A 14,111-nucleotide genomic window follows, 5' to 3' on the forward strand; every position below is an offset into this window, starting at 1 on the left:
CTAAGTACTATCATCCAAAATGCTTGATGTTTATCAGGTAATTGAAGGGCCCCCAAGGCAATGTGTATCTCCAAACCTAAGAGGTAGAGTTTAGAAAAAATTAGACACATATATCAGAAAACGATAGACTCTTCAATTGAAAAAATTTTAAAAGCTCACAGTGGATGAAACTAGCCATCTGTGACTCTTCCTTGAAGCAACTTCTTGTGAATATAATTTGCAGATCTACTGCCAATGAGATTAAGATGCCTCCCAATACCTCACTTGGGAGCTACCAACCTAGAATGTAATTCATGTAAGATGAGCTGTTACCTTGGCAACTGTGACATGTAATAATGCTAGGAGGCAGTTAATAATGTAATGACAGAAGATTCTGGTAACTAGTTAGAGATGGTGGGAAAAGACCATTGGAAAGTCAGTGTTTATCCATCTTTGATCAAGTAACAGAAACACTGATCTGATAAATGTGTTACATATAACCCAGTCAAAGAGCTCCTTAAAACCATTTAGCTCCATATATTCAAACTACAAATGATTGTTAGTTTGGTTTCTCAGATACATTCATGGCTGGTAGGTATAACCTTATATAGGAGATAAGAATGTTTCAGTCTCTAGAAACTATATTCCTCACTGGCACTATGTCTCCTATAAATCTGCTTAATGTAAGTTAGTCCCTCAGAGTCTAAACCACTTCCCTGGGAACTGATGAAATCTAGTTCTCAGTTTCACATACTATGGGAGTTTCACTAAGATTCATCAATTCACTTTTTCTCTGATATTTTAGGTGTTTTCTCCCCTAATTATCAATGTAATGACTGTTCATTGTAGAAAACATTGGAAAGTACAGAAAAGGAAAAATGGAAGAAAAATTTTGTAAATGGTCACCCCAAGTTCACTCTTTAGAAGCAACCATTGTCTTCCAATGCATTTTTTCTTTACAAATTTAAAATTATACTGAGTGCACGATTATTTATCCTGCACTTTTCACTTCAGATTGCCTTCTACACACACTTTCATGTCATTATAGGCTTTTCAAAGACACAATTTTAAGTAAATTTTTTATTGACATATAACGTGCATACAGAAAAGCACACATGTCAAGAGTATAACAATGAATTTTCACAAAGTGAATATGTCTTTATAACCAGCACCCAGATAAAGAAATAAAATACTATCTGCACCTCAGAAGCCTCTTCATGCCCCCTGACAGCCACTCCCTGTACCCTAAGGTACAAGGTACAAGGATGCATTCTCCTTGAACTGAACTGAACTGAACTGAATCGTCTATGGACAGACCATATTTTATGTAACCATTCCCTATTCTTCTAATGTTGGATCTTGAAGATGGTTTTTTATTTTTAACTTTGAGACCCTCTGGTCATATATCTTTGTTCACATCTCTACTTCCTTAAAATAGATGCCTAGAGGTGGAATTTCTGGGGCAAATAGTATGAAAATTTTAGAAGCTCTGGGTTCTAATTGCTTTCCAGGGAATTTGTATCACTTTACAATTCCACCAGCAATGTGTGAGACCATCTGCCTCACTGTCCATGGACTAGTTTCAGTAACATCGGTTCTTTTTTTTCCATTAATTTTATAGATAAAATAATATTATCTACATGATGTAGTTGGCATGTTCTATCATTATTAGAGAGGTAGAACAAAGCAATTTTTGACCACTTATGTTTCTTTTCCTGTGAATTATCTCTCCGTGCCTTTGCCAAGGTCTCTGTTGGGGTCATTGGGTTTTTCTTATAAGTTTATATAGCTCTTTATGCAATAAAATAATGCTCTTTTGCCATAGTCATATATATTTTTCTGTTTATGACTGAATTTGTTAATTACATTCTTGTCATATATAAGTTTTTCAGATTTGTGTCGTAAAATTTACCTACATGGTGGTTTTTCGCACTGCTAAAGTTTCAGTTCAGTTCAGTCGCTCAGTCGTGTCCAACTCTTTGCGACCCCATGAATTGCAGCACGCCAGGCCTCCCTGTCCACCACCAACTCCCGGAGTTCACTCAAACTCACGTCCATTGAGTCGGTGATGCCATCCAGCCATCTTATCCTCTGTCGTCCCCTTTTCCTTCTGCCCCCAATCCCTCCCAGTATCAGAGTCTTTCCCAATGAGTCAACTCTTCGCATGAGGTGGCCAAAGTACTGGAGTTTCAGCTTTAGCATCATTCCTTCCAAAGAACACCCAGGACTGATCTCCTTTAGAATGGACTGGTTGGATCTCCTTGCAGTCCAAGGGACTCTCAAGAGTCTTCTCCAACACCACAGTTCAAAAGCATCAATTCTTCAGTGCTCAGCTTTCTTCACAGTCCAACTCTCACATCCATACATGACCACTGGAAAAACCATAGTCTTGCTAAAGTTTTCCTATGTCCAAATTTCAGAGGTATAATCATCTATATTTTAGGGCTTTTATGATTTGATAATCTTTTGACCTTCAGTTGATTCATCTGGAATTTTGAGTTGTTGCCTGGTAGTGGGCTCAAATTTTCATGGGTATCACTGGAGTGCTTATTAAAAGCCCAATATGCCTTAGCCCTAACCCCCCTGGGATTTCGATTCTGTAGGTGTGGAGTAGGGCTCAGAAACATACGTGTGTTACAATCACCCCCTGCTTAAGTTGCTCATGGGCTTCTGTGCACATGTTAAAACACTTACAGAATACAGTGTAGCCTGCCTTAGTACAAAGACTCAGCACCTCTCATCTTGATGACACAGCTCCTAGAATTCCCTTCCAGGAACATCTCATGAAAAAACTCTTCACCAGTTGCCTGTTGTTAAGGGAACTAGATCAAACCCTGCATCCCAGCACTCCAACTCCAGGCCCTTCTTTTTTATTCTATTTAATAAAAATATTTAATCTGCCAAAATGTATAAAAATACAGTAGGAGGAATTCCCTGGCAGTCCAGTGGAACTAAGATCCAGCAAGATGCATGGAAAAAAGGCACCACAATCTTTTCCAACCTGGCCTGCCTCCTCCTGGGCCTTGGACCTTGGACACATATGGACACATATTGCTCATTCCTGTTTTCATGTTGCAGCCCCCACCTCCTCTCAAGTGATTAAAATTCTATGCATTCAGTTCAGTTTTCATTCACTTTCTTCCTTAACTACCAAGAAGATCTGCTGCTTTCCTAGAATTACCAAAACCCACGGTTGTGTATTCTGACTTTGTGTGTCTTGTCTTTCCATCAGGTCACACACTCTCAAGGACGCAGTCTGTGTCTATCCGTCGTGGCCTCTAACACAGGCCAAGAGGCCAGGAAAGCACACCTAAAGAACGTGGTTAATGGAACCAAACCTGACCTCACTGCCAAGTGATTTTAATACATGTTATTTCTGAGAGCTAATGCCGTAGCCTCAGAAATTCTTTCCTTGTCCAAAATGAGAATATTTGACAGTTTTCTAGAGACTTCACTTTGTAGTGATTTGGTTTGCTGATAACAAAGTTAAGCAAAGGTTATTTTGGTTTCAGCTCTTATTTAATTTAACAATATTGCTTATCATCTATGACATGTTCATTTATTGACTTGCCAGTTGAAGAGTCTAACCTTTTCCATAATATGGGATATTTCTTCCCCCTATTACATATGTAATGATTTCTCTTGTAGAGTAGACCATGGTTTATCAGATTAAACATATATAAAAGTGTTAATGGCTAAATAATTACATTATAGCTTCCTTAATCTCTTTTCTCTCTGCACCCCTCAGGGTTTTCCTTTCTCAAATAGCAGACCTGCTTTAAATGAGTTTGCTTGGATGCTCAGAGCAGGTAGGGGAGGGGGTGACCAAAGATGCACTTTTCCTTTCAGTAGAGGAGGTGGGATTCAATTCAATTCATCAAATATTTATTGAGCTCCTATTGGGCACCTGGCTCTGGGATAGACACAACAAAGGATGCCAAGATGAGGAATGATAAAGGATCAGAGGGCATCAGAAGGAGCAGAAATGGGAAGAAGAGGTGAGGAAAAGAGTAGGGCTGACTTTCTGAATAAGAGAGAATTAAAAGGAGAGAGAGAAGAGACCCGAAGGTGCAGTCTCTGGCCTGGTCTCCCTTACTAGCTCCACATAGAATTAGAAACCTGAAGCAACAGTTTGAGTCCCGTTTTGCTCAAGAGCCATTAGAGCAGTTAGCATGGCCACAATTTGAGTCAAGCACTTACCTGCTCAAGTCTTTAGAAATGGAAGGCAAAAGTCTATTTTTCTTTTCTTTTTTAGTGGATTAATTTTTTTTTCCATTGGGGTATAGTTGATTTGCAATACTCTTAGTTTCAGGTGTACAACATAGAGACTCACATTTTTTATATATTTAAAAATATAAAATTCCCTGTGCTGTCCAATACATCCTTGTAGCTTATTTATTTTATACATCATATAAAGACCTCTTTTTTAAAAAGGTATATATTCACATGTGTGCACGTGTGTGTATACACACACAGTATATACAATTATTTTTGAATGATAATAGCTAATATTTGTTGAGTGTGTGCTTACTCTGTTCTTAGCACTCTGCATGTATTAACTTTGTTAATCTTTCTCACAACCCAGTGAGATAGGTGCAATTATTATGGACATTTTTTCAGATGAGAAAACTGAGGCACTCAGCAATTATGTAATTGGCTCAAATTCACACAGCTTATAAGTGGCAGATCTGTGCTTTGAACCTTGGTCTGGTGGACAGCGGGCTTCCCTGGTGGCTCAGCCTGTAAACAATCCGCCTGCAATGCAGGCGACTTGGGTTCCATCCCTGGGTCGGGAACATCCCCTGGAGAAGGGAATGGGCTACCCAGTCCAGTATTCTTGCCTGGAGAATTCCATGGACAGAGGAGCCTGGTGGGCTACAGCCCATGGGGTCGCAGAGTCGGATGCGACTAAGCGCGCAAGCGCTAGCGGACAATGTTGGCTGTTAAGCGAGTTACTGGTCCATGTTTAATTTTAACTGCTGTACTCACTAGGGTAATACATTGCCTTACACATAATAGGCATATTTTGCTTTGAATAAATAAATAACTGAAATACTGACTATAAAGTGCTTTCATTTAAGCCCAATTACAATTAAGCATACAAATCAAGTGTTATAAAATGAGATTCGCTTTGTTGTAAATTTTATTGTGTTGAAGTAACTGTTTTTTGCGATTCATGGGGTCGCAGAGTCAGACACGACTGAGTGACTGATCTGATCTGAACTGTTTTTTACAGCACACACGTGTGCATCCTTCAACATTATGATTTGAGGAAACCACCAGACTCTACATCTCCCAATCTTCTATTCCATTAAGGATCTGATGCCTGTGATTCTACCACTAGAAAACTATTCTTTCAGTTGAAAGAGTTAAACGGCAAGCACCCGGGACAGGCTAAAGGCTGTTTACACCACAGGGGGATTTCTAAAAGATTTTGGAGGTTTATCCAGGTCCACCAATGGGAGGGTGAAGAGAGCAGGCAGGGGGCAGGGTCGCGCAGAGGGGTGGGGTGGGGGGAACTTGGGCGCGGAGGCGCCGGGCTGTAGGGCCAGTAGTGCTTCGGCGGAAAGGCTGCAGAGGAACTGCCTCGGGCAAAGTCGTGGGACTGGATCCCGAGACAGGCTGCCCGGGGGCCGGGCCGCTAGTTCCGGGCAGAAACTCCCGCGTCTTGCCGCGCCTGCTCCCGGGAACTCGCGGCGCCGCGCGCACAAGGAAGTGACTCTCCCCAGCGGCTGCGATCCGGACACTTACCTTAGTCTTTTCGTTGACAGCCTCCGGGTTGTATTGGTTACAGAAGGTAAGAGGGGTGCATGAAGTGTCCGAAAACCCGACTTGAATATTCCCAACAGTACAGAAAACTGCTTACTGCGCCAAACTGCCCTCCAGGCGGGGAGTGGGGAAGGTAGGCGGGATGGGAGGGGACGACCCCACGCTGGCTGCACTTGGGCGCGTCCTGCCCTGCGTCCGTCTGTCTGTGCTCTGACCTCCGGGTTCCCGGCTCCCCTGGTCCTGCAGCCCGCCAAATTTCAGTAGTTGCCTTTCCTAGTGTCTCTTCTTGTTGGGCTTCTTACGGACTCGGTGGGCAGAACTTGCCCAAGAGTAAAGGGATGGAGGGGCTGGTGAATGGGGGTCTGGTGGGGAAGGAAGGACCTGACGGCACGAGGGCTGCAGTCAGTCACGGATGTGGCAGTAAACCCGTCTGTCCATCTGGTTTAGCCAGGAAGCATGTCTGGGACCAGGTCAACTGAAAGAAAGGTGAATGGAGAATGTAAGCAGAATCTTTTCCCTCTGGTGAACATTTGCTCCAAGGAGATCCATGGCTCTGTGAGGATCAGACCTACTACATAGTCTCTGCTTTGAACCTCTCTGAGCATTTCAGCATTTCAGGCTGGTTCGCTCTTCAGCCCTGGAGACTTAGTTTACCTCCGTGTCTGGCGGCTTTGGGTCTTGGGTGCCCTTTCTGATAAATTCCTGAGGCAGAAATAGATTGTCACAGTCTTTTTTTTTTTTTTTTTTAACCCAAGCATTTACTTAAAACAGGAAACACTGTAAAAACAAAATAGTTTTTTTCTGTGAACAAATGCCCCCTCTGTCATCAAGAAACAGATATAACTCACTTTGGTATTACTGTTCTGCCTTGAAACATGTATTTCACTACAGAAATTTCTGAGTATGATGAGAGGTTCTTTACCAGGAGAGATGTCTCGTTGGCACCTTGAAATAGTAGAGTCCTACTGTAGACTATATCTGATCATTTGGAGAAGGAAATCTGGAAAGACAAGGGGTACAGGGCAAATGGAGCACAGTCATTGTGGCAGTCAGGAGGGAAAGGGGCCACACTTTCCCCAAAAGTCTAGATGTTATGGGGTAGAGATAGCTGTCTTCAAATACCTCAGCGCCCCTGCCAACCCCACTAAGGCATGCAGCTTCCCTCTTCCTTCCTTGCCAGCTGGAGGGACAGTGCCCCTTTCCTGGATAAGCACTGCTCCCTCTCTCTGTAGTGGGGCCTCCTCAGTGTCCCCCTCCAAACCATTCTTTATTCTTTGTCTCCTGCACCTTCACTCACTTCCTCTCTCTGGCTTTTGCTTTTCCTTATATCAAGTACACACATGTGTCTCACCTTGGAAAAAGGTCTCTCAGAGGTCACACATTTAATAATATTAACAGGTGGTCCAGAGTGAGCCTTAAGTTCATCACACACCAGCAAGCACTGAGGTTAGGAAAGTTTGTGTGTGTGTGTGTGTGTGTTTTAATTAATTAATTAGGCTGTATCAGGTCTTAGTTGTGGCATGTGGGATCTTTCGTTGCAGTGCACTGATTCTCTAGTTGTGGCACACGGGCTCAAATAGTTGTGGTGTGCAGGCCCCAGAGTGCATGGGTTTTAGTAGTTGGAGCACACAGGCTCTGTAGTTGTTCTGTGCTGGCTTAGTTACTCCGAGGCATGTGGGATCTTAGTTCCCCAACCAGGGATTGCACCCATGTCCCCTACAGTGGAAGGCTGATTCTTAAGCCCTAAACCACTAGGGAAGTCCATGTGTGCTGTTTTTTAAGTTTCCACATAATTGTTTTTGAGCTTTCCATGTGGCTCAGTCAGTAAAGAATCGGCGTGCAATACAGGAGACCCACATTTGATCCCTGTATCGGGAAGCTCCCTGGAGAAGGGAATGGCTACCCAGTCCAGTATTCTTGCTTGGGAAATCCCTTGGACAGAGGAGCCTGGCGGGCTACAGTTCATGGGGTTGCAAAGAGTTGGACCTGACTTAGTGACTAAACAACAACAATAATAGTTTTTACCCTCACAGCACTCACATACATTGTTACATCTTGCCAGGTTTGCTGGTTGGACACATAGAGGCACAAAGAAGTCAAGTGACTCACTTTGAATCAGAGCCTGAGGCAGGATGGTGATAGATGTCGAACCCCTGCTGTGTTAGGCCCAGTCCTGAGTGCTTTCCATATATGAGGTCATTTAATTCTTACCACCCAGGACTGATCTCCTTTAGAATGGACTGGTTGGATCTCCTTGCAGTCCAAGGGACTCTCAAGAGTCTTCTCCAACACCACAGTTCAAAAGCATCAATTCTTTGGATGAGATGGCTGGATGGCATCACCGACTTGATAGACATGAGTTTGGGTGAACTCCTGGAGTTGGTAATGGGCAGGGAGGCCTGGCGTGCTGCAATTCATGGGGTCGCAAAGAGTCGGACATGACTGAGCAACTGAACTGAACTGAACTGAATTCTTACCACAACCCTGAAAGGTAGGTGTTACCAATTCTCATTTTATAGATGGGGACACTGAGCTTCATAGCACTTAAGTAACCTGCCCAAAGTCATAGAGCTAGTAAGAAGCAGAGCTGGGGATTGAACATGACCCCAAAGCCCATGTTCTTAATCACATGCCCTTTTCTGGGAATTGGTTGAAGTATGTTCATTTCCAAGGCAAACCATTCAATATCACAGTAATCCAAGTCTGTGCCCTAACTAATAATGCTGAAGAAGCTGAAGTTGAATGGTTCTTATGAAGACCTACAAGACCTTCTAGAGTGAACACCCAAAAAAGATGTCCTTTTCATTACAGGGGACTGGAATGAAAAAATAGAAAGTCAAGAAATACCTGGAGTAACAGGCAAATTTGGGCTTGGAGTACAGAATGAGGAGAAGGCAATGGCATCCCACTCCAGTACTCTTGCCTGGAAAATCCCCATGGATGGAGGAGCCTGGTGGGCTGCAGTCCATGGGGTTGCTAAGAGTCAACACAACTGAGCGACTTCACTTTTATTTTTCACTTTCATGCATTGGAGAAGGAAATGGCAACCCACTCCAGTGTTCTTGCCTGGAGAATCCCAGGGACGGGGGAGCCTGGTGGGCTGCTGTCTATGGGGTCACACAGAGTCAGACACAACTGAAGCAACTTAGCAGCAGCAGCAGCAGCAGTACAGAATGAAGCAGGGCAAAGGCTAATAGAATTTTGCAAAGAGAACGCACTGGTCATAGCAAACACCCTCTTCCAACAACACAAGAAAAGACTGTACACATGGCCATCACCAGATGGTCAATACTGAAATCAGATTGATTATAGTCTTTGCACCCAAAGATGGAGAAGCTCTATACAGTCAGCAAAAACAAGACCGGGAGCTGACTGTGGCTCAGATCATGAACTCCTTATTGCCATATTCAGACTTAAATTTCTTTCTTAAATTAAAGAAAGTAGGGAAAACCACTAGACCATTCAGGTATGACCTAAATCAAATCAGGTCATTGTATAGTGGAAGTGATTGTACAGTGGAAGTGAGAAATAGGTTCAAGGGATTAGATCTGATAGACAGAGTGCCTGAAGAACTATGGATGGAGGTTCGTGACATTGTACAGGAGGCAGGGATCAAGACCATCCCCAAGAAAAAGAAAAGCAAAAAGGCAAACTGGTTGTCTTAGGAGGCCTTACAAATAGCTGTGAAAAGAAGAGACGTAAAAGGCAGTGGAGAAAAGGAAAGAGATACCCATTTGAATACAGAGTTCCAAAGAATAGCCAGGAGAGATAAGAAAGCCTTCCTCAGTGATCAATGCAAAGAAATAGAAGAAAACAACAGAATGGGAAAGGCTAGCGATCTCTTCAAGAAAACTAGAGATACCAAGGGAACATTTCATGCAAAGTTGGGCTCAATAAAGGACAGAAATGGTATGGACCTAACAGAAGCAGAAGATATTAAGAAGAGGTGGCAAGAATAAACAAAAGAACTGCATAAAAAAGGTCTTAATGGCCCAGATAATCACGATGGTGTGATCACTCACCTAGAGCCAGACATCCTGGAATGTGAAGTCAAGTGGGCCTTAGGCAGTGTCACGACGAACAAGGCTAGTGGAGGTGATGGAATTCCAGTTGAGCTATTTCAAATCCTGAAAGATGATGCTGTGAAAGTGCTGCACTCAATATGCCAGCTAATTTGAAAAACTCAGCAGTGGCCACAGGATTGGAAAAGGTCAGTTTTCATTCCAATCCCAAAGAAAGCCAATGCCAAAGAATGCTCAAACTACTGCACAATTGCACTCATCTCACACGCTAGTAAAGTAATGCTCAAAATTCTCCAAGCCAGGCTTCAACAGTATGTGAACTGTGAACCTCCAGATGTTCAAGGTGGTCTTAGAAAAGGCAGAGGAACCAGAGACCAAATTGCCAACATCCGCTGGATCATCATAAAAGCAAGAGAGTTCCAGGAAAACATCTACTTCTGCTTTATTGATTACACCAAAGCCTTTGACTGTGTAGATCACAACAAACTGTGGAAAATTCTTCAAGTGATGGGAATATCAGAGCACCTTACCTGCCTCTTGAGAAATCTGTATACAGGTCAAGAAGCAACAGTTAGAACTGGACCTGGAGCAACAGACTGGTTCCAAGTAGGGAGAGGAGTATGTCAAGGCTATATATTGTCACCCTGCTTATTTAACTTCTATACAGAATACATCATGAGAAACGCTGGGCTGGATGAAGCACAAGCTGGAATCAAGATTACTGGGAGAAATGTCAGCAACCTCAGATATGCAAATGACACCACCCTTATGGCAGAAAATGAAGAAGAACTAAAGAGCCTCTTGATGCAAGTGAAAGAGGAGAGTGAAAAAGCTGGCTTAAAATTCAACATTCAGAAGCTAAGATCATGGCATCTGGTCCCATCACTTCATGGCAAATACATGGGGAAAGAATGGAAATAGTGACAGACTTTATTTTTTGGGACTCCAAAATTACTCCAGATGGTGGCTGCAGCCATGAAATTAAAAGATGCTTGCTCCTTGGAAGCAAAGTTAGGAGCAAACTAGAGAGCATATTAAAATGCAGAGACATTACTTTGCTAACAAAGGTCCATCCCAAAGCTATGGTTTTCCCAGTAGTCGTGTGTGGATGTGAAAATTGGACTATAAAGAAAGCTGAGCACCGAAGAATTGATGCTTTTGAACTGTGGTGTTAGAGAAGACTCTTCAGAGTCCCTTTGACTGCAAGGAGATCCAACCAGTCCATCCTAAAGGAGATCAGTCCTGAATGTTCATTGGAAGGACTGATGCTAAAGCTGAAACTCCAATACTTTGTCCATCTGATGTGAAGAAATGGCTCATTTGAAAAGACCCTGATGTTTTGAAAGATTGAGGGCAGGAGGAGAAGGTGACGACAGAGGATAAGATGGTTGGATGGCATCACTGACTCAATGGGCATGAGTTTGAGTAAACTCAGGGAGTTGGTGATGGACAGGGAGGCCTGGCATGCTGCAGTCCATGGGATCACAAAGAGTCAGACACAACTGAGGGACTGAACTGAACTGATTAACACCTGAATTCTGGGCCAGCTTACATTTATCCTGTTAGAAATTTAACTCCCCCCCGCCCCGAATGCTTCCGTGTTATGACTGTTACCTTCTTTAGTACTTTGTAAACATACAGAATGTTATATGGCTAAATATTACAGCACGCCTGTCAGCATCCTTTAAATTACCTAGTGATCATGCATACTAATTTTGTGGTAATAGAGAGCCATGGAAGAATCTTTGTTAATAAACCAATTCCATAATTAAACTTTAAATATATTTCATTCTGAATTAAAGTATGACTTAACATGAAATCCAAGGTAGAGGGCAAGGGCAAAAAAGTTATTTCATGACAGATCAGTGAGGTGTCTGAGTCCATTCACGTGTCCTGGGTGTTTAAAAAAGTTACACGTCAATGATCATGCACCATTAGGTAAATAGGCAACAACACAGAGTCTTGTGTTGGGAAAAAGGGATTACTTCCTCTTTCCAAAGTGAGGTTGTTCACCTGTTCTAACTCTTCCAGTTTTTGATTCATAGTTACTCCCACTATTCTTTCCCCTTCTGCTCCCTTCCGTTAATATTGCCACTCCCACTCAGTCCAATACTGTGTTTAAACCTTATGACAGTTATAATTAACATGTACTGAGTTTTTCCCAGGCACTGGACACTGTGTTCTGAGCTTTACAAACATCATCTCTAGTTAATGTTCTGTTAAATGCTTTTTATTAATTATCCTTTATTAACCTTTGCAGCTACTCTATAAGGTAGATGCTATTATTATTTGCATTTTGCAGATGAAAAAGAGGAGGATCAGAAAGAATGATTAACCTGCCAAAGGCCACCTAGCTAGTAGGTGGTGGAGCCAGGGAATTGCCGAGGTCTTCCTGACTCTAGGGTCTGCACTCCTAAGGTCTCAAACTTTCTTTTGTCCCTACTGCCTACCATTTCCCATTGCCTTATTTCCTGTTTTTCTTTGGACTCAGACTTATTGAATGTGTCAGTGCTCTTGCCAAAAGTCATCTCCCTTGGCCACCAAGCTCTGTAATCCCTTGATTCAGCTGGGTCACCAGCATCTCATCTTGCTTTCCAAATATTGCCTTTCTCCCAGGTTTTGTCATTTTGCTCTTCTCTTTGCTAAAAGCTCTTTTTTAATGTTGTAGACACTTGACCAAATCTCTCACCCTGACTTCTCTCTTGAATTGTACTGCTTCTCTACTTACTTGTTAGATGTTTCCGCTTGGATGTTTCCCTGTCATTTCAAACACGTGCCTCAAACATGACTTTGCTTTTTATTAACCTCTGAGTTTCATCTTAATTTTTCTATGTAAAGGCTCCATCAGCTCACAGTTGGCTTCACAATAAAGTCCACATTTTACTCACGCATTAAAGTTCTTCCAGGGCTTCCCTGGTGGCTCAGAGGTTAAAGCATATGCCTGCAATGTGGGAGACCTGGGTTCGATCCCTGGGTTGGGAAGATCCCCTGGAGAAGGAAATGGCAACCCACTCCAGTATTCTTGCCTGGAGAATCCCATGGACGGAGGAGCCTGGTAGGCTGCAGTCCATGGGGTCGCAAAAAGTCAGACACGACTGAGCGACTTCACTTTCACTTAAAGTTCTTCCAGATAACCCTTTGGTGGAACTTTTCAACCTGATTTCCTCTGTTCCCTAAAATGAACTACCATTTTAGCCAGACTGATCGAGCCACTGTCCTCCAAATACTTGATTGACCTCCCTGCCATCTTTTAAGACCCAGTGCATGGTCTGCTTACTGTGAGAAACCTTTCCTGAGCACTCATCAGGAACCAGGCATAGGGTGTTATTTCATCTTATCCTGTGTCCATTCTTGATCTCCTAAATTACTCAATAGATTATGACCTTTGTAACCTCTCTGGTATCTAGTGTGGCACAGTGCCTGGCACATAGTCACTACTTACTAAATATTAGTTGATTGATGGGTTGTTTAGTAGGAGGGTAGAATGGAGAGGGACTGGCCACAAAAGTGTATCCAGAGAGTTGAACCCTTTTCTGGAGGACAGATACTATCTTTTCCTCATCTTTTTATATTGGGAGCCATAGCCAGTGCCTGGAGTGCAGTAATTGAGTTCAGCCAAGCAGTGACTCTGTGCCAGGCGCTGTGCTAGGTGCTGGGTAAAGTTTCTAAATGAATGAAGGACTTTTGAAGTTGTGCCTCTGTTTCCCAACTTCTGTTTGTCCACCTTTCCTGCTGGTGAATTTCAGTGTTTCTGTGGTTGTCAGGTATTAAGAGTCCCAGTGCACAGCCCAAGATGCTTCCTCTCCAGAATGGGTCTCTTCTCTAAACTGGGGCTGTTCCCCTGGTATGCCAGAAAACCTCCAGGTTGGTCACAGCTCTTTCTGGGCTCAGCATGTAAGGAAAACTTCACCCAGGTGATAGCCAAGAAGCATCAAAGAGGACAGGAAAGTCAGAAGAAACCAAGACATCTTGGACCACTAGATGATTCCTGGCAGGAAAGGTAAGGCCCTTCCCCTTAACAAGTCTGAATCTCTGGGCCTGTTGAAATTCTGTAGGCTTGATGTGCAATGTGGTGTTGCAAGGATTCAGAGGGCACCTCAGGTAGGATACCCAGGACAAACTGAAAACATCTAAGGAATACCGGCAGAAATGCTTTGGGATTGCAGAAAATACTCTTCTTGCCTTTATGTGTGTTTTTGGCAGAAAGGGGATATTGAACTGTGATCCTCTGTCTAAAAAGGTCCAGGATAGGTCTGCTGAAAACAAGGGACTTGGAGATGAGATGGATTAGAAATGAATAGTCCCACTGCAGTCATGCAAATACAAATATACCTCATTTTA

General features: G+C 43.0%; 1 protein-coding gene across 1 annotated transcript in view; it reads left to right on the forward strand.

Annotated features, from left to right (window-relative positions):
- Window positions 1–638: 638 nt before the first annotated feature.
- Window positions 639–14,111, forward strand: part of TRMT2B (tRNA methyltransferase 2 homolog B) — a 54,141-nt gene continuing 40,668 nt past the window's right edge. Inside the window, 5 exon segments of the mRNA XM_055565295.1 lie at window positions 639–662; window positions 3,212–3,333; window positions 5,430–5,776; window positions 5,829–5,941; window positions 13,535–13,770. Coding sequence (XP_055421270.1) covers window positions 639–662; window positions 3,212–3,333; window positions 5,430–5,776; window positions 5,829–5,941; window positions 13,535–13,770 — 842 coding nt within the window.

Source organism: Bubalus kerabau, chromosome X, assembly GCF_029407905.1.
Source record: "Bubalus kerabau isolate K-KA32 ecotype Philippines breed swamp buffalo chromosome X, PCC_UOA_SB_1v2, whole genome shotgun sequence".
In the NCBI taxonomy this organism is placed as follows: Eukaryota; Metazoa; Chordata; class Mammalia; order Artiodactyla; family Bovidae; genus Bubalus; species Bubalus kerabau.